This window comes from Armigeres subalbatus, chromosome 3 (assembly GCF_024139115.2).
Source record: "Armigeres subalbatus isolate Guangzhou_Male chromosome 3, GZ_Asu_2, whole genome shotgun sequence".
Lineage (NCBI taxonomy): Eukaryota > Metazoa > Arthropoda > Insecta > Diptera > Culicidae > Armigeres > Armigeres subalbatus.
The window spans coordinates 113,340,237-113,361,622 of NC_085141.1; the positions used below are offsets into that span (position 1 = coordinate 113,340,237).

Sequence of the window (21,386 nt, forward strand, 5' to 3'; positions counted from 1 at the left end):
TGATATGTATAAGAAAAAACTTATACATCGCATTAGTCACATACATACATTCCGAAACTTATACTTTTCATTAACTTATAAATGTTATTAGCTATTTGATATGGGATCATTCATTAGGTGGCATAATGAAGAGTATAAGTATTTTCGAATGGTTTTTTGCCATAACATATAAGGTTATTTTTTTACGTGTAGGGAGGCCTGCACAACTCCGTGGTGGGACTAACACCCAGGTTTGGGTACCTGAGAGCCGTATTGGGTAGGCGTACTACATCCAACTAGCGACTGTTAGATTTTGTATCAATTCTGTATCCAATCCTAGAAAAACTTGTATTATAACTGGGCCTATGCGAAATTGTTAGACTTTATTCAAAAAATGTAAACTCACAAGCAAATAGTGGAAGAAAAGCTTGCAAAATTGTTTGGTTTCATACAAATTTTGTTTAAGAATCCAGCATTTTGACATATGCCCAGTTCTTATACAGGTTTTAGAAGGTTCTTATACAGAATTGTTAGAAAATCTAACAATCACCGGTTGGGTGTAGATCTGGTGGTACAACCTACCATCTTGTGGTAGAAGGATCGAGGAATGCCAATCTTTGACACTGGCGGGAGAAAACTTGCATGAGACTTGACACTGGGCATGACTTGAGGTGGTCCTTTAGATGATTTGCAGGTCCTTTAGACTGGGCATGTCGTACCAGGGTGCCGTGGATCCTTTGCCCTATACCGTAGCTACGTGGTCCTATCTATTTGATCCAGGCTTTAACGTTAGATGGAGGAACCGATCTCGTGATTCTCTAGCACCCCACAGTGCACCGACATCCAAGCAAAGGTTGTCGACTGTTGTTCGCAAGCGGAATGGCCTGGATCTTTGGGTGTTTCGGGTGGTCACTTTACAGTGCAGAGAGGGCCCTGGCGAAATCAGTTCAGACTAGGACCGGTTTGGGCCGAGAAAGCGCTGCATTGTTTGGGAAAGCTCATCAATACGGTTAGAGATCTTGCGGTTTCCGGATATGGCGGTTTTTCGGCAAATAAATGCCTGCACATGTTGGCGAAATGGAAGGATACCTGCTTCGGCGCAGGCAGCCACGGCGGGTGAAGATAGAAGAAGTTCGGAGGCTATGCGGAGGTACTGGTTGAAGACTGAGGAGAGTATGCTGAAAAGCTCTCGACGTGCTACACAAGTCAGCTCCAGTCCTTAAAGCAGTCTGCTGACAATCAACGCCTTATCGTTACGATAGCAAGTAGTCCTGTTATTTACCCTATGCGGTCTTGATAAAGTTTTAACAAGCTTAATCCTCGCTGTCGCCTTTGACCGCTTGAAAATGAGTGATCGAAGGACAAATCTCGGTCGATCGAGAAATCCGAGAAACCCGATCGACGTGTTTCCCTTGGTTGAAGACGCATGTAGTACGTCTCCTAGTCGAATTTCGGTTAACTACTATGTACGGGAGGTCGGCGAGATAGGCCGGTAGACAGCGGTGTCGGGGGAAAAGATACTGTTTCAAGGGATCGGAATGACGTGTGTGAGCCGTCTTCTTTTGCTTCTTATTCGCATTACATCCCCACACTGGGACAGAGCCGCCTCGCAGCTTAGTGTTCATTAAGCACTTCCACAGTTATTAAACTGCGAGGTTTCTAAGCCAAGTTACCATTTCTTGCATTCGTATATCATAAGAATAACACGATGATACTTTTATGCCCAAGGAAGTCGAGACAATTTCCAATCCGAAAATTGCCTAGACCGGCACCGGGAATCGAACCCAGCCACCCTCAGCAGGGTCTTGCTTTGTAGCCGCGCGTCTTACCGCACGGGTAAGGAGGGCCCACAGTATGAGCCGTCACTCGCCGGGAAAAGTTTGATTGGTCCAGGCTTAATTCACCAGGTTTAGGAATACTATTTTAGCGCGGAAGGTCCATTCGGCCGAAAGCCATTTGGCCAAACCCCATCTGGCTGAAAGTCATTTGGCCGAGTAGGTCACTTGGCCGAAAACACCGTTTGGCCTAAATGGTTGTTTGGCAGATAGAGCGGCTGTGAAAAGTGAGAAGTGAAAAATGCAAAGTGAGAAAAGTGGATCGAGAAGTGAGGCGTCCCACTTCTCACTTCTCACTGCAAAAAGTGTGAAATAAGAATTGAGAAATTTTGAGTGCGAAGTGAGGCGTCTTACTTCTCACATCACTTTTCTTACTTTTCACAGTGAGAATAGAGAAATGAGAATTGATGCGTGAGAAGTAAGAAGTGAGACGTCTCACTAATCATTTACCACTTCCCACTCATCATTTCTCACTTCCTATTTTTCGATTATCGATTCGTACTTCTCACTTTTCACAGAAAAGTAAGAGAGTGTGAGTGAGAAGATGTCTCACTTCTCACTCATCATTTCGTACTTCTGATTTCTCACTTTTCACAGAATGAAAATGAGAAGTATGAAGTGAAAAAAATCCGTGTCTGCTAAACGACCTTTCTCTACTCACTGGCATTGCTGCATCGCTGCTTAGTGTTCATTAAGCACTTCCACAGTTATTAACTGTGAGGTTTCTAAGCTAAGTTACCATTTTCGCATTCGTATGTCATGAGGCTAAGACGATGGTACTTTAATGCCCCGGGAAATCGAGGCAATTTCCAAACCGAAAATTTCCTAGACCGGCACCGGGAATCGAACCCAGCCACCTTCAGCATGGTCTTGCTTAGTAGCCGCACGGCTAAACGACCATTTGTACCAAATGGCGTTTTCAACCAAACGACTTTTTAGGCCAAATAACCGGTCCTGCCAAACGACATATTCGTCCATATGACCTCTTCGGCCAAATTACATTTTTGGCCATTTCGGTCAAACGGAATTTTTGGCCAAATGACATATTCGATCATATGACCCGGTCGATCAAATTAATATTCGGCCAATCAACTTTCGGCCTAGTGGCTTTCGACTTAATGACATTCAGCCGAAGGTTTTTGACCAAACGGGCTTTACCTATTTTTACGGTAGGGAGAAATTTGTTTATGCATCGATTTCCCGTTCCTTCTGGAATAGTGAAGGAAAATAAAAGGGCTGTTTTATTGGAGACCCAAGCACATCCAAACGGGGAAGGGTCATTTTGCCGAAACTCATTTGGCCGAATGCCAGTAGGCCGAACAAACCATTAGGCCGAAACCCATCTAGCCGAAAGTCATTTGGCCGAAAGATCGTTTGGCCGAAAGGGTCATTTGGCCGAAAGGGTCGTTTGGCTGGAAGGGTCGTTTGGCCGAAAGGGTCATTTAGCGGAAAGGGCCATTAGACCGAAAAGGTCATTAGACCTAAAAGGTCATTAGACCGAAAAGGTCATTTGGCCTAAAAGATAGTTAGGCCGAAAGGGTCATTTAGCCGAAAGGGTCGTTTGGCCAAAAGGGTTATTTGGTCGGAAGGGTCGTTTGGCCGAAAGGAGCATTTGGCCGAAAAGGTTGTTTGGCCGACAGGGTCGTTTGGCCGAAAGGGTCATTTGGCCGAATAGTTCATTTGAAAAGTGAGCAATTAGGAATGAGAAGAGAGACGTCTCATTTCTCACTCTTCATTTTTATCTTCTCACAGTAAAAAGTGAGAAGCGCGAAATGAGTAGTGAGACATCTCACTACCAACAAGCGCGAAGTGAGAAGTGAGACGTCTCACTATTCATTTTTTAAAGCGAGAAGTGAGAAATGAGGAGTGAGAAGTGCGACGTCTAAGTATTCGGCTACATGACCTATTCGGTCAAACGACCCTTTCGGCCTAATGACCCTTTCGGCCGAACGACCAAACGACACTTTTGGCCAAACGACCCTTTCGACCAAATGACCCTTCGGCCTAATGATCCTTTTGGTAAAATGATCCTTTTGGCCATACGACCAAACAACCCTTTCGGCCAAACGACCTTTTCGGCCAAACGACCCTTCCAGCCAAACGACCCTCTCGGCTAAATGATCCATTTGGTCAAATGAGCCATTCGGCCAAATGACCCTTTCGGCTAAATGACCCATTCAGCCAAATGACACTTTCAGCCAAAAGACCCTTTCGGCCTAATGACCTCTCCGGCCAAATGACCCTTTCGGTCAAATGACCCATTCGGACAAACGACCCTTTCGGTCCAATGACCCTTCCGGCCAAATGACCCTTTCGGTCAAATGACCCATTCGGATAAACGACCCTTTCGGCCAAATGATTTTCGGTCTAATGGTCTGTTCGGCCAAATGGTATATTAGGCCAAACAACTTTCGGCCTAGCGGCATTCCGCCAAATGTCTTTCGGCCGAATGGGGTTCGACCAAATGACCCTTCCCCAGAAAAAAAACTTGGGTGCTCAGGGAAAAACGAGTGCTCAAAGGGCATCCATTCTGGCTTTAAAAGCACGACATGTTTCGTCCGACCATAACGAAATGCTTTGCGTCATGGCCGAAGGATGGATAGACCAGCGGCATCAAGAACGGACTTGGAGAAATCAAGAAGCATTAAAATGCTCTGACGTGCGTCGAATGCTACTATCCAAAGACTCCCAGTCGGTGGCATCATTACGCCATCGTGGCCTTTTGGAAGTGGTATAGGGATAGGCGTTGGTAGTGTTCTGAACCGAGAAATGGATGCTCGCAACCTCCCACTACAACACGGGAAGGCTGATAGTGGTCACATCGATGGCGGTGGCCAAATGGCCAGTAGAAAAGGTGGGTGAACCATCGTTGAAGTAAACTAGTTCTGCCTCCTCGAAAGCTTCTAGTAGGACACTGTGCACACTGTGTTCGACCCTGTGCCACCCACATCGATTGCAGACGGGATTGTCTTGGGTGGTGAAGCCTGAGTGACCTCTAGGCCTGTAGGAGATGGATTGAATTTGGCGTAATGCTGGCAGTGATGGGACTTATCACTCGGGTTGGAGTCCCCGGGGAGCCTGGAAAGAGTCCAAAGGGACTAGAGGGAATAGCGGACCCGTGGCTGCCCAAGGAAGCTCATATGTCGAGTTCTAGTACTATTTTTGGGCTATTTAGCTTCGGGTGAGGTGTTCGGAAGACTCCACCTCGGACTGTTGGAAAGTCTAAAGCTAACTCGAACGTAAGAGGTGGTGGTTTTGGCAGTGGTTAGGTCTCTTTTGGATGTCTTTGGCTTCGGGGAATAGAAAACGTCATAACTTAGGGAGATTTTGGACTTATTGACGTTTTCATTATGCATGATCGGGGAAGCAGGGAGGACGACGGAAGATTCACCACTTGTGGCAGCGATGCTTTATTAGAGTGAATCGTGGCTCCGGGGGAAACAGCTATGCTGTCTCGTTGTCTCTTGAGATGGTCGTTCTCGATCCTTAGGGCTTGGATTTCGGGACGGAGGGTCCTCGGGGATCTGGTGGGTACTCGAACAATTCCCACAGATGCAGTTGGTGGCCTTACTGCGAGTTTCGGTGCGGCCAGACACCTCAAGAAAGCTTGAAAGAAAGAGTGTTAACCCTCACGGCGCCAACTTTTTTTTAATAGTATTTCGCCTACACCTTGCTCATCCAGCTCCATACGCAACTTTTCTGTTTCATAGTCAACGACATCTCGGCCGAGCACAATGTACATACTTGACTAGACTGTGCACCGGGTGAGGGATGAGTTGAACCGCAGAACCGTTATCTAGCTTCCTAATTATTTAATTATTTTTCAGCTTCTCGGAATGGCTTTGGTTCCCCACTTGCAGCACCTATATAATAAGAAAACCGTTTGTGACCACTATTGTATTTGGATTTCTTTCTAATCGACATTAGTCGCCTTTAATCTCTGCTATAATCTTGAGCGTCTTTAATTCCTATTTGAAAAATAGTTGCTAATATATTCAACAACATCATAGTCTATCTCCGCTACAAATTGGTAAGTGGAGTGCTTAGTCTAGTGTCTTCTTGTACTCTCAGAGTTTCTATTAAATCTACATACAAAATACGATGTCATGCCATATATTGCCGTTTGTTTGTATATCAAAAATATTGCCATATAAATTTTAACATATCTGAAGTATAAAACTTATTTGAGCTGCACCAACACCATGAAGTAGGTGACGACCGCTCCCAGAACCTGTGGGGAAACGAAATAGAAGAAACAAGAATAATTAATTATGGTTGTCTAATTTTCTGACTTTCTTCTGTGTAAGGGTGGCTCAAAACGTGGTACACAATGGCTTTAACTTTAAATTGCATATACTCGAAATGAAGTGAATTTGTCTGAATAATTGACAATGATCGATTTTTATAAAGTATGATTGTCTTGAGCTTTCAGATTACAACATTTATTGAATTTATTTGAATGAAATACCTTCATAATATTAAATTATAATAATAATTAAGGGGGTCAAACGCAAAGGGGTGTAAGTGACAAAAACTTAGCTTTGAAAAAAAATGGGTTTAAAGTTTTTCAATTTTTCTTCGTTCCATACAAATTGTATGGAATTTCAAAAAAACTACTATTTTTCTATGAATTTTCACATTTACTATAAACGTTGTACACACTTTATCAGCATATTGCCGCAAAGCTTTAGAAGCAAAGTATATTTTGCTGTAGTCAACACAGTTTTGCCCAAAATGTTACTTACACCCCCTTGATTTCAAATGCGATTATTGTTGAATATTTCTTTCAATTCCTCCATCGAACTGTTTTGACAATGGAAGAATTCTGAAATCTTTTGAACTCGTATTCCCGCAAAATTATATTTGTTATTGCGTGACATTCCTCCTATCGGTGTGTTAGAAACCTGTACACCATTGTCCACCCTAGCCGTTCACCTCAATCGATTTTTTCAACACCACTTTCCTCCCGCGGGCGGCTACAAAAAAAACTTACCGATGCAAACAGATCCAGTGAAACGGTGAAAAATTTGGCCCCGGATATGGTCATCGCCTTCTGGCACTGTTGGCAAACGATCTGCACAAAAGTTTTCGCCTCCTCGGAGCCGTCATACCAGTGGCACGAGTACGCCGCCTCCATCACGGATGAGCTCTGTTATCGAGCGAAAAGCAAAAAAAAAAAATGTGTTCAATTAATGTGGAGTTCCCACTGACTGGGAAGACGAAGCACAGAGAAGCGAACTCAATTACCTCTTCAATTAGTCGGTTTCCGAAAATGCAGAACAGGAACACCTGTGCCAGGGCGTACACCAGGTAGCCGATCACGGTCAGTCCGTACACGTTGAGTGCATCGATTTTGGTTGCCTGGTAGGCCAGCAGGGTCAGCTTGATGGTCGAGGTCAGCATGTGGAGCAACAGGGCAGCACCGTAGGTCTCGCCGATGGCCGACACGAGGCTGGCGGGTGATCGGGTCATGGAAATCAGAACCAGTAATGAGTGGAATATAAGTGGAACGTTTTTATTATGACAGCAAAACAAACTCTCCATGAAAATAGAAAATTAGAAACTTGAATTTAACTTAAAAATATTATTTTATTGTCACCAATCATGCTAAATTTTTCTAGCCAAAATAACTATTTAGAGTATCATTGATATGTGAATGATAAATTTTGACATCTAAATTTATTTTGGTCCAGGAATTTTTTTTGACTACAGGAATACCATAAACAATATTGAATGAAAGCATAAAGGGAAGCACCAATTGAAAGATAGTTTTTTTGTGCCATATTTTTATATTATAAGTGGTCGACCATAGCAATTTTGAAATGTTCTGGGAAATGAACAATTCGTTGTATAATGTTCCGAGACTCGCAAGGTCCTGTTTCACACACGCAGTCTTGCTTTGTTTTCTTCGATTATTTTAGATTACAATAAGGATTTTTTACTTTACTTTGACGCGACTTTTTTATTTTTATTTTTTTTTATGGATGAGTGGTGATTCAATAAGTAATGAAATATTCATATGCCGCTAGCAGGATATCGATTCGCCTGACTGAGAATTTTAACATCTGTTTTTGTTGAGTGACAAATGAAGGTTGAATCTGTATAGATTTTGGTTAAACATTCGTGTTGGCTATGGATTCTAAAAAATAGTAACTCCGTCTGGAAGTTCCATTATGAAAGCAAATAGTGGGGTTGGATTTGGATTTATTTATTTGCTTGATCACCTCCATCTGACCTATGTCTTAATGAAGTAAATAATTAAATTAAATTAAATTACAAAAATATTCGGTACAATCATAAATCATGGAATCAGTCAAAATACATCGTTGTTCAAAACAAACAAACAGTGAAGCCAATAATGTTGTCAGAAGGATCATTATACAAACAGCACAAAACATTCATGATTGGCATTTTCGGCGTAATTGGTTCATTGATAATTTGGCGTCAGTAGTAAGGACTACAATTGCAGTCGTTAATCAGTCAATTTTTTTTTTAATTTAATGTCAGGCAAGTATAACGAATTTTTATTGCATTTTATAGTTTAAAAAATGCAATGTAATCGTTTAGTGTATTTCTAGTCTAGTTTTTTTTTTAATTTTTTTTTATATCTCGGAAATTTCTCCAGTAATTCCTCAGAAATTTTCAGTAGAAATCCTTTCCACAAATCTAGAACAAAATTTCAGGAATTTGCTTAGGAGTTTTAGAACGAATTTCTAACAAAAGTGACAACGGGACTCCTGAAAGCATTCCCGACGTTAAATTTTTCCAAGAATTTCGCTGGATATTCCTGAAATTTACTCTGGGGATTTTTCCAGAAAATCGTCTGGTAATTACTTCGGAGATATATCCAGAAGTTCCTTTGGAGATTCCCAAAGACATTCTTTTGAAAATTCAAAGAAGCAATTATGAGAAAATTTCTAAAATTTTCTTAGGACATTCCTTCACGAATTCTTTTAGAAATTTCTTTTTCTCGCGCAAATGTCAATTTATAGATGATTTTCACATTTGAAACCTATTTTTCCGTGTATGCTGCAAGCGAGCAAACATGAAAAACTGCTTTTCGCTGTTGTCTGTCGTTTGATTTTCAAATTATGTACACTAAAAGCGGGGCCCCTCCTTAGCCGTGCGGTAAGACACGTGGCTACAAAGCAAGACCATGCTGAGAGTGGCTGGGTTCGATTCCCGGTGCCGGTCTAGGCAATTTTCGGATTGGAAATTGTCTCGACTTCCCTGGGCATAAAAGTATCATCGTGCTAGACTCATGATATACGAATGCAAAAAACTGAAAACACTGGAAATTTCGGAAAATGCCAAATTCAAAAAGCTTCTACAAGAATTATATCAACATCTCACATGTAACTCTGAGTAAATTCTAAGGGCCGAGGGGTTCTTCCTAGAATTCTGGGATTTTTTTCTATTAGATCTGATGATCCTTTGTTCCTTTTGTTCGTTTTGGAATTATGGGGAGAATGAATTGACACAGAAAGGGCTTCCATTGAAGATCCTAAGGAGTTTTCAGTTGAATGTTTGGAAGGATTCCCATTCAGTGATGCTCCTGAAACCTAGTAGAATTCTGAAAGGAAATCCTGAGAGATATTGCTGAAGTAATTACCACTGGAAATCGTTGATGAATACCTGGAGGAATTCCAGGAAAAATATGTGAAGTCCTGCAGCAATTCATGATAAGTTTCTTCAGGAATTCCTCTAGGAATACTTGGAGAAAGTCCAAGAATAATTTCTAGAGCAGTTCCACGAGGAACTCTTAGAGAAATTCGATGAAGAACAGCTGGAGGATTCTCAGGAAAGAAGTTCAGGATGAATTTCTTAAATTCTACTTGGTGCTCCTCCAGAAATTACTTCTGGAGATGTCATTCAGGAATTCGTCCTGAATTCCTCCAGAGATTCATCCAGAAATCCTCCAGAAATCAATTCTGAGTTCCCCCAGAAATTCATTTTGAATTTCCCCAATTAACCCCATTAATTCTGAATTGCAACATGCGTGAGTTATTCCAAGAATTCCTGGAGATAAGATAAGTTTCTGGAGAGACTCAAAGAACTTTTGAAAAAAAAAACTCCATGAGGAGCTCCACGAGGAATTACTGGATCAAATCCGGGATGAATGGTTGGAGAAACTCCAAAAAGGAACTTTAGTAAGAGTTCCTGAAAGAACTTCAGAAGCAGAGCTACTAAAAATTAAAGGAGAAATATTTGGAAGAAATTTCAGCCCTAGTAGCACAGTTCAGATTGATTTGGTTACAGAAACTCCAATAAGACTGTATTTGGTCGCATATGAGTCGCAGTGACTGTTATATGACAAGTATGCTACTCGGGAAGGAAATCCTGGGGTAACTGGAGGAACATCAGTAGTTATTTCTGGAGGAGCCCCAAGAATTTTTTTCAGAATGATTCTCGTAAGAACTCCTGTAGGAATTCCTGTCCCGAGCAACACACTTGTCGCACAAAAGTCACTGTAACCCCTATACAACCGAATTTAGTTACATTTGAGTAGCCACAACCAAATTGGTATTGATTGTGCTGCTAGGGAGGAATTCCAAAAACATATCTTGGATGTACCCCACATAGAATCCCTGCAGGAACCCCAGGAGGAATTCCTTGGTGAACTCAGGAGGGAATCCTTGGAGGAACTCCAGTATAAATTTCTGGTGGAGCTTCAAGAAGAACTTTGGCGAAATTCCTGTGCGTTTTCCTGAAAGAACTCAAAAAAGGCATTCATAAAGCAACTCCAGGAGAAAATCCTTGAGGAATTCAGAATGAATTTCTGGGGGAATTCAGGTTGAATTCCTGGATAAGTTCAGGATGAATTCCTGGAGAAATTCAGAATGAATTCCTGGAGGAACTCAATATATTTTTTTTAAATTGAGGATGAATTCTCGCTTAACTTTTCAAAAGGACCCAAGTAACATTTTTTTCATGAATTAATTTGAGTACTGCAATCAAAAGCTTTCATATTGGTCTGTTGAACGCGCTATTTAAATTAAATAATGAAAAAAATGTTACTTAGGACCTTTTGAAAAGTTAAGCGAAGAATTCAAGATGAATTCCTTGATGCATTCAGAATGAATTCCTTGAAGAATTGAAGATGAATTTCTTGAAGAATTCAGGATGAATTCCCTGTACAATTCAGGATGAATTTCTTGAAAAATTTCTGGAGGAATTCAGAATGAATTCTTGGGGGAATTTAAAAAGAATTCCTGGGAGAATTTAGAATGAATTCCTGGGGAATTCGTGATTAATTCCGGGGGGGATTCAGAATGAATTCCTGGGGGAGTTCAGAACAAATTTTTGGGGGAGTTCAGAATGAATTTCTGGGGGAGTTCAGAATGAATTCTGCTCATAAATTGATGCCTCCTGTAAGGAACTACTGCATACTAGGGGAATGGTTCGCCACTTCATCTCATAGCTCCTATTTCCATCCCATCAAAAACAAAGCAATGGAAAGGAATTTGGCTTGTTTATTATTTTTGTGATTTTTTTCAGCAGTGAGCACGCGTGTTGACAAAAAGAAGCGACGAATTTGGTTTCTTTGTTTAGCGATGAGATGGATATATGTACAGCGAGATGAAGATCGGAACAGTTCCCCTATAATCACGTTAATAAAGATTAAAAAAAATAAAAATACTGTATACTATTGTGGCCTGAAGTAAACAACTCTTGAAGGAAATGTGATCTTTATGCCAGCTAAGATCGGACCCTGCGTTGTCCGGGATCGACACTTTTGCTTTGTAAATGTCAAATATTGCAGTAACGCACTCTGGATCGATTTATGTTAAATCGTCTTGTATTTCTTCACAACTCATCAACTTTTAGCATATTATTGATTATAGAATTATCCCCTTGAAAAATCCTTTTTTTTTCTACATATAAACACAGCTTATTGAAGTACGAATCTAGCCGTGCATAAATCATACTAATCAGTTCATCCATTCGTACATTGCCTCAAAGGAAATGTAAACTCGTTTTTATGTATAGAAAGATAGGAGAAGATAGAAAAGAAGTAAAGAGTTATACAAAGAAAAGAAGTAAAGAGAAGTTATACATTTTGGCATATACCTACTTCCACAGTTACTAACTGCAAGGGTTCTAAGTCAATTTATCAATTTTGCATTCATATGTGATGAGGCTAACACGATGATACTTTTGTGCCCAAAGAAATCGAGAAAATGTCCAAGACTGGACCGGGAATCGAACTCAGCCACCCTCAGCATGATTTTGCTTTGTAGCTGTGCATCTCACCGCGCGGCCAAGGAAGACCTGGCAACATAATGATGGTACCGGAATAAACAATCATTTTTCCGAAAAATTATTTAAGCTCTGTTAGTGGATTGTCTTCAACTGTTTAAGACGAGTTTAATACTTTTTATTTAATTCCACTACGTTTTTTTATCTTTACACATACTTATTTCGACCACAACTGTGAGGCCGTCTTCAGTGTCTTGTACTTGACTTGAAGTCGAAATACGTATCTGTAAAGATAGAAAAATGTAGTGGAATTAAATGGAAAGTACTAAACTCGTCTTAGACAGATGAATTATTTTCCAATATTCATTAGATTTTTGATTCTGTAAGCAATGCAAAATTGAATAGAATGATGAACTAATTGTGTACCTACTTTCCACAATTTCAATTATAATAAAAGATTCTATTCACTTTTTTGTCGATTGTTTACTATAATATTGAACTCATTCAAAAATTGTTCTGTTCTGCTAAATAGAGAAGGATCCATAACGTATATCACGCGGATATTGGCAATGTTCAAACCACCGCCTCCCTTCGTCACGATCTTTGCATTGAACATCTAGAATCGCCATACTTTCAGAAACGCGTTAGGATTAAATCCTAATTTCCAATAATCTAATTTCTAATAATCCAAATTTTGTTTTGGAAGGATCCTGAATTGAATTTTTCGGAATATTAGTTTCCGCATATTCTACGAAATCACAAAAAAAAAACCTTAGATTTTCATGGCTGCACTATGATTCATCCAAACGATTCTCCTACTCCATATAATTTTGCATGCAAGCAGTGTGGTACGACTTGCGTGCAAATGCTGGATGGCCACAAACGGCCTGCAAAAAACATGGAATGGAACTATCCGGCTAGTTCTCAGTGGCCGGTACACGGCAGACTACTACGGTGGGTCACGTTGTTTGTATGCCGAAAGAACATCAAGCGAAGAGATAATAGTTAGTAGAGAACCCGGAAGAGGCCGCAGGCTTCCTGGAAGGTCGCGTACACGATGGCTTTTTGCAGTTGAAGAGGACCTGAGGGCGCTCAATGTTCAGGGCGACTGGAAGCGATTGGCCCAGGATCGAGTCCAGTGGAGAAGGATACTCCATTCGGCGTAGGTTCATCGAAGAGCTGTAGCCCATCAAGTCAATCTTGATGCATTTTCAAAAGAATTTCTGGATCTGTCTCTAAAGTAATTTCCTGAGAATTTACCAAAAAAATCCTTGGTGGAAATCACAAATAAATTCAAGTGTTTCGGAAATTCCTTTAGATAGTTTCTGGATTTTTGTTCGGAAAAAGTATTCTAAAAGAATTCTTAGACAATTTTTTTTCAATGAATTTTTAAAAGAATTTCTTAAGGTATTTTTGGAGGTATTTCTAGACTTATTTGCAGAGGATTTTTGAAGAACTTTTTTATCCTTTCCGTCTCTGACGTTCGTTTTTAATGGCTTTCAAAAATTGTCCTCGGAAAAAGTGGCCAATAACAAATTTAGAATGATATGGAAATGCTAATATCATCTTCCAAACTCAGATGTACATGTTCATGATAGAATTAGAGGCGAAAGTATAGAATTGATAGTTCCGTTAGGATACGGCAGGCATGAAGAATAATTTAATAGAAGTCGATTTGAAAGCGAGTGGAGGGCAATATTTGTGATGGCACATATCGCACGACCTTCCTTCTGCCAAGCTCCCGTATGAAGGGGTAGGGACGAATATCAGTGTGGAAGCTAGAAACTTGTTGCGAAGGAATCGGTTAAGAAATGTGTTATTACAGCAGTTTAAATTTCTGAAAGCCCTTCGGAAATTCATTTAGGAGTTCTTGTATAAAAAAATCCTTAGGTTATTCTATAACGAATTCTGTTAAGACTTCTCGCTTAACTTTTAAAAAGGTCCTGTTGCGATGGCCTTTTGTCTGGCGAAAGCAGTATTCATTTTACATAGCTTCAAAGCTAGAATTTATTCAATACTAGCAGAACCGACGAACTTCATTTCGCCTAAAATTGATTTATTCTCATATTAGTTCTCGAGTTATGCCGAAATTTATGTTTCATTTGTATGGGAGTCCCCTTTTTGAAAGAGGGGAAGGATCTCGAACCATGTTAAACCAAACCAAATTTTCACGCCGATCGGTTCAGTAGTTTCCGAGTCTATAAGGGGCAGACAGACAGAAATTTATTCTCATGTATAAAGATTAATAATTATTCAACTTAACAAAATTCATGAAAAAACTTACAATCTAGTTTCAATTCTATACTCACGCAACAGACGTCTCCCAACTCTAAACTCTTTCCGATCTAAATCGATCGCCTCTGTATGGAAGCATACAGCATTGCCAGTGTTACCAGTTTCGCAAATATCATCAGCTCATCTCAACAGGTCCTAAGTAACATTTTTTTCACGAATTAATTTGGACATTGCATTGTAATCAACAGTCAAATCGATTCATGAAATAAATGTTACTCAGGTCCCTTTGAAAAGTTAAGCGAGACTTTCTTCAGAAATTATTTTAGGAATTTCATAGGGAATTGCTTTGGAAATATGGTCAGAACTTCAACGGAAAATTCTTCGGAAATACCTACGGAAATTGTTATAGGGAAACATTGCGAAATTTCCACAGAAAAAATACTTCGGAAATTTCTTTAAAATTTGTTTTGGAAATGGCTTCAAGAATGTCTGCGGAAATTGGTTTGGGAATTCCTACGATCTTTTTCTTAGAAATTGTTTCAGCAATAATTTCAGGAATTTCTTAAATGAGTTCTTCCAGTATTCCTTAAGAAATCTCTTCGGAAACTCTAGGAAGAAATTGTTGGAGTTCTTCCGAAATTTCTTCAGAACTTCATCCAGGAATTCTTTTTTTTTTTGAATTCCTTCGGACATTCCTCCGGAAATTCAATTAGAGTTTCCTTGAGATCTTCGTATATTTCTTCAAGATTTTTTAGGGAATCTCTTCTGAAATAGATTTAGAAATTCTTTTAGGATCATTAGGAAATTACTTTAAGGTAAATCTGTTTGTTTGTTTTTAATAACGATGTATTTTGACTGATTCCATGATTTATGTTTGTTCCGAATATTTTTGTAATTTAATTTAATTTAGTTTTTTACTTCATTAAGACATAGGTCAGATGGAGGTGATCAAGCAAATAAATAAATCTAAATCCAATCCCACCTTTACCAGAGCTCTGGCGCCGCCAGGGATCCTACGTAAATGCTCGCAAGGCTAACTGGAGTAGACCTGTGCGCCGGTCATATAATCAGCGGCGGCGGCGTAGTGGTCACTTTTGCCCCGGCGGCGGCGGCGTCACGGCGGCGCACCGTTGGCTTTTATCGGCGGCGGCGGCGGCGTGAACCGGCGTGGTTGAAAAAATCAATGGCAAAAAAAATCAATTTTAATGCGGATTTTTTAATTCACGTGGTTTTGATTCACACCGTACGAATCGCCCGTATAAAAATCGACTTCAGTGGATTAAAATTGTAATATTCTATGTTTGTCGATCATCAAACAGCACATTCCATAGTAAATTACCAGCGACACTAATAAATACCTGATCTCAAAATGTTATTTAAATTAAAACTATTTTATTATTCTCTGATTTTGATTAATCAAAATTTAACAACGAATCCTGCTTCACTTTTCGTAACCCTTCGAGCAGTATTGAGAACTAGACTTCGGTGTCATAGGACTAATTTGTTAATATTTTCTCCAAAAGTTTTCCCAATTCAGGATTTTGATAAACTCCAGTCGATTTACTTCTCAATATATCTACTATTCTTTGAGTTACATATACAATTGGGTAATGTTTGAGCGGCTGCTTATCTAGTATATTTAGAGAATTTGCAGTGCTACTTCGTTCACCTGATGTGACCCTTGGATCCTGAAAGGGCATTCACTATGGAGTCTATTAATAACAACCACAATAGACAGTTTACTCCCCACCTCTTGTATGTCCCAATAGATGATCAACATAACTAAAATGAGCTCTGGCTGAGTAAGACCAACCAAATTGAATATTTTCTAGAAAAGTTGGTAAAATATGCCAAAAAAGTTTTTGGTGGAGTTCCTGAAGGGATTCGGAGGAAATTACGTTTTTTTTTCAAAGTTCATTAGAAATTCCTTTGTAAAACCCTAGAAGAAATTCTGCGGAAGCTCATATAGGCATTTTTTTCAAAAACCATTAATGTTCTCGTTGTTCTCGTTCCTTTAGTAAAACCACAGGTAAAACCGAAGAATATTGTTTCAGGATTTCAGTCGGAAATTTATTAAGGGATGAAATAGTTTCCGAAAGAATTCCTAAAACAATTCCCGAAGAAATTGCTGAAAAAATCTTCAAAGGGGTTCAGAAAGCACTCTCTAAGGGAATGTCGAATGAGTTTATATAGACATTTCTGGCAATTTTTTTAAAGAATTTTCGAAAGAACTTAGTGTAAAATACTTCTTCCGAAATTGGCCAACTTCACTATTGATCCCACGACTCACTTCCCATAAATCACATCAAGGAAATAAAAAACCTTGCTTAATGTAGACTCATTAATTCGTCATAAGGAACAGAGGTTTGGGCACGCAGGCCTTGCTTATTATATGTATAGGTATTTTATAATTTTGCTCGGTAGAACCGACTTCAAAAATAGTTTACAAGGAAGGAATTCCCGCAGAAAATCAGAAAGAATCTTTTTAGTAAATTTCGAAAAAAAAAATCTTGGGAATTCCTAGAAGAATTTCCGAATGGTTCCCAAAAGCGAATTCCGAAGAAATTTCTTTGAATTAATTTCTGAAGGATTCCCGAAAAAATCAAAAGAAATGGAGAATGTGAAGGAATTCCTTAAATAATCCTCCGTATTAATTTCCGAAGAAATTCCCAAGCAAACTTTCAATGATTCCGAAGGAATCTGTTAACAATTTTCTGAAGGAATTTTTCAAAAAGAATTTGCGAATGATTTTCAGAAGGTAAATCCAAAAGAATTTCTAAGGGAATTACGAAAGAATTCCTAAAGGATTTTATGAAGCAATTCCTAAAGCAATTTCCTAAGAAATTTTCAAAGGAATTTCTAAAAGTACGAACCTTAACGAATTTCCTAAGGTTTCCTTAAACAAAGGAATACGTGGAGGAAATTCTGACGTAATCCCTGAGGTTTTAAGGAATATCCGAAAGAATGTCCGAAGAACTTTCTGGAATTCGTTTACGGAGGAGTTTTTGTAGAACTTTTTGAGGCAATTTCCAAAGGAATTCCTGGACGAATCTTCAAAGGAATCTCTGGAGGAAATTGCGAATAAATTACTGGGAAAAAATCTATTAGGATTTTCTTCGTAATTTCCATCACAAAATCCTTCAAAAATACCTTCATCGATTCCTCTGGAAATTCCTTTAGGAATTCTTTTGGAAAGTATTTAACCACATTTAACCTTCAAAAAATATTTTAGAAGTTCCTATAGGAATTATTTTCGAAAATCCATTCAGGTTCTCCCTTTAAAAGTTTATTTGGAAATTCCTGCACTAAACCCAACACAAATATCTTTAAAAACGCCTCCAAAAATTTATTTGGGAACTCCTCCAGAATTTTGTTTCCTAAATAATAAAAAAATGCCGCCCGGAATTCATTCGGATATTCCTCCAGGGACTTCTTTAAAAGATTATTCGTAAAACCTCCGAGATTTCCTTCTGATATTTCTCCAGATTTTTTTTTTTCGGAAGATCTTCCAGGAGATCCTTTGAAATTTATTGAAAATGGATTTGTTTCCGATGTAGTTACTTATTGAATTTTCGAAAAAAAAATCCAAAAATAAACTACAAACAAACAAAGACTTTAGGAAAGATGAAGGCATTTTCGAAGAAATTCCTGCAGGAAGTTCCGGAAGAATTCCCGAAGAATGTTTTAAAGAAATTGCTGGAAGAAGTTCTGAAGAAATTCCTTAGGCAAATTTTGAATGAATTCCTTATGGATATCTAGAATAACTTTTTCCAGCAATTCATGAAATAAATGCCGAAACAATTTCAAAAGGAAAAATTTCCGAAGAAATTCTCAAAAAAATTCCGAAGAGATTCTCAAAAGAACGAATGGAATTTTTTAAGGAATTCCTTAAGGTGACACGGGAAGCACTAACAATCATCAAATCGTCATCATTTTCATCATTTATTGCTTAACTTTTTTTTCTACAACAAATAGGATTTTGAAAAAGTATCATCGGCTCGTGCTTACTCGCAATCTACATGCTGATACATTTACAGTTACATCAAAGAACTTAAAACCGAAATACGCCGCTCCAAAGTTGCGAGGTGATAATGCTAGAAAGAGACGAAAGATAGGAGAAATAACACGGTGTTTAGTGCCTCCCCGAGTCACCTTAAGGAATTTTCACAGGAATTGCTAAAGAAACATCCAAAGGAATTCCTCAAGGAGTCTCCGAAGGAGATTGTAGGAATTCGTAGAACAAAATCCGGAAGCATTCCTTAAGCAATTTCCGAAAGAAATTCGTAAAGGATTTTCTAAAGAAATCTGTAATGAAAATTTTTAAGGAATTTTCGGAGAAAATTTTGTAAGGAATCTCCGAAGGAATACCCAAACAAATTTTAGGAAGAATTCCTAAAATAATCTTCTAAGGTTTTCAAAAGAAACTTTTCGGAGGAATGGGAGGAGGAATTATCAAATATATTTCTTGATTTATTTCCGAACTAATTTCTGGAGTATTTTTCGAAGAAATTCATAAATGAATGTTTGAACGATACTTCTTCGAATATTCTCAGAAGTTCCAGGAATGTCATAATAAGGCTTTTACAATACAGTATTAAATAATTTCAAAACAATAAAATTAAATTAAATTTCAAAATATAAATTACATACTCGGGAGTCGGAAAAAAAATCGGTAAGGCATTCACAGTTGGGATTTAATTATTTTGCTAAATCAGTTTGCCTTATAAGCCAACTGTTCTAATAGCACAAATCCTCAAACAAAGAAATATTTTTGATTTAAATAAAAAAAAAATTGTCAAAATAAATAATGTGCAACTTGACTTGAAATTTTGTGTGTAATAATTTTCATGTACCGATGCCAGATCCTTTAAGAATGGGGACGCTTTGGGCACGTATTCAGGCCCCACAACAAATCCATTTTGCGAGTCACCTACAAGTTTGGGTGCCGGACTAAATGGGTCCTTGGCTTAACGCATTCCAAAGATCAGTTTAACATTTTATGTATTATTATTCTAGATAGAGCCTCATTCAAGCTTTCAAACTAATCAACCAACCTATTAATTAACCAAGACAATGTATGTCACTACACCGACTTAGAGACACCATCGCTTGAGGTAGATTTGAAATTGAATATTGATGAGATCCACCTTAACAAGATTTATGAACTTCCATAAGACTAGTTTAGAACTATTCCAATTAACTCTACCACGCTGTATTTCTTCACAGATACGTATTTCGACCTCAATTATTAGGCCGTTTTCAGTGTCTCGTGCTTGGCTCGACTCAACTTAAGTTAATTGATTTTTTTTATTGCGATTAGTCATCGGCGTGGTAAAATTATGATCGGTGGCGCGCCGACCCAAAATCGTCGGCGGCGGCGGCGCGAGTAAAACCACCGGCGGCGGTGGCACACAGGTCTAAACTGGAGACCCATTTGCTTTCATAATGAAACTTCCAGACGAAGTTACTATTTTTTTAGAATCCATGATAGGGGAACGGTTTGGCACTTCATCTCATAGCTCCCATTTCCATCCCACCAAAAACAAAGCAATTGATTTGTTATTTATTCTTGTGATTCTTTTCAGCAGTGAGCACGCATGTTGGCAAAAAGAAGCGACAAGATTGGTGCTGTATTTCTCTGTTTTGCGATGAGATGAATATATGTTCAGTGAGATGGAAAACGGAACAGTTCCCCTATATTGTAGCCAACACGAATTCTTTTATGCCTTCCTTGTGAATGATGAATGTTTAACCAAAATGTATACAGAATCAACCTTCGGTTGTCACTTAACAAAAACAGATGCTCAAATTCTCAGTCAGGCGAATCGATATCCTGCTAGTGGCATATGAATCTTTTATTGCTCATTGAATCATCACTCATCCATAAAAAAAAAGACCAAATGAAATAATGCGCGTCAAAATGAAATAAAAAATCCTTATTAAATTAATTTCAAAAAATTTATCCGGAAAATTACGAAATATTAAATTCTAAAGGAATTTTCTGAGGTGTTTCTTACGGAAAATTTAAAGAATTCTCAAAGAAATTCAAAAATAACTTTAAAATGAAATTTACGAAGGATACCCAAAAGAATTAATATGTCTGAAACTCGATTTACGCAATTGCATAACATGTGAAAGATTTAGTTCGAAAAATGCATTAGAGAGTTACCACGTCCTTCGGTGGGGTTTGATACCTCGAAACCAGTACGCCCGACAGGTGCTTTCCCTACTAAGCTACGAAGGAATCCACCGTCCTCCGCAGCTCAGAAGCCTACTGACGAGATCAAATTTTTAACATTAGGCACATAGCCGAACTCTATTTTTAAAACCAACTCTTTCACACGCACTGTTTTGCGCAATGCCAACCGAGTAGAATGAGTATTTGGTTATGTCTGGAATTCTTGGAGGAATGCACAAAAAAATTCTCTCAGAAATTCAAGAATGTTGGAAATTACTTTAGAATTTAATTTTTAAATTTCGTTACAAATTGTTTTAGAAATTCCTTTGCAAATTTCCTTCAAAATTGCTTTGGAAAATCCTTCGAGAGTTCCTTCACGAATACCTTCGGAAATTGTTTTAGGAGAAATTCTTGAGAACAGTACTGGAAGAGATCGTGATCGTCGCAAGACAGAGAGCGAAGCGACTTTTTCTATTTCAAGCGACCAAATTAAAGAATCGTGGGTTCTTTGATCAATTTTGCATGATGGCTGTCATGAAAGGATGTTGTGCTTTATTTCAAAACTGAATTTTCAAAGTTATTTTAATGAATATATGCGAAAAATAGTGACTATTCGATAAAAAATCATACTCCTTTAATTCACCGAGTTGAAAATGATAACAAACACAAAAATATACCAGATATTGCACACTTTCATGTCCTGTAACAGGGCAAATATATTTTTTTAAGTAGCATGCCATTCATCCTTCGCGTTTCTATAGATATTGAAAAGGGCAGATATGTAAACATCGCGTACATCTCTCATTATAAAAAAAGAGAAATTGTAGTACTGCTTGAGAAATTTCTTCAGTGATTCCTTGGAAATTCCAAATTATTTTCAAAAATATCTTTCTAAATTTATTCAGAAATTCTTTCAGAAATTCCTTCGGAAATGCTCTTAGAGATTCCCTCGCGAATTC

General features: G+C 38.5%; 1 protein-coding gene across 2 annotated transcripts in view; it reads right to left on the reverse strand.

Annotated features, from left to right (window-relative positions):
- Positions 1 to 5,760: 5,760 nt before the first annotated feature.
- The window catches only part of LOC134224976 (odorant receptor coreceptor), a 112,711-nt gene continuing 97,085 nt past the window's right edge, over positions 5,761 to 21,386 (reverse strand). For both annotated transcript variants that reach the window (XM_062704678.1, XM_062704679.1), the window contains exons 7-9: positions 7,062 to 7,266; positions 6,808 to 6,963; positions 5,761 to 6,045 (exon numbers count right to left, since the gene is read on the reverse strand). In XM_062704678.1, the coding sequence (XP_062560662.1) occupies positions 5,995 to 6,045; positions 6,808 to 6,963; positions 7,062 to 7,266 (412 nt within the window). In that variant the 3' untranslated portion in view covers positions 5,761 to 5,994. The remainder of the gene's footprint in view (positions 6,046 to 6,807; positions 6,964 to 7,061; positions 7,267 to 21,386) is intronic.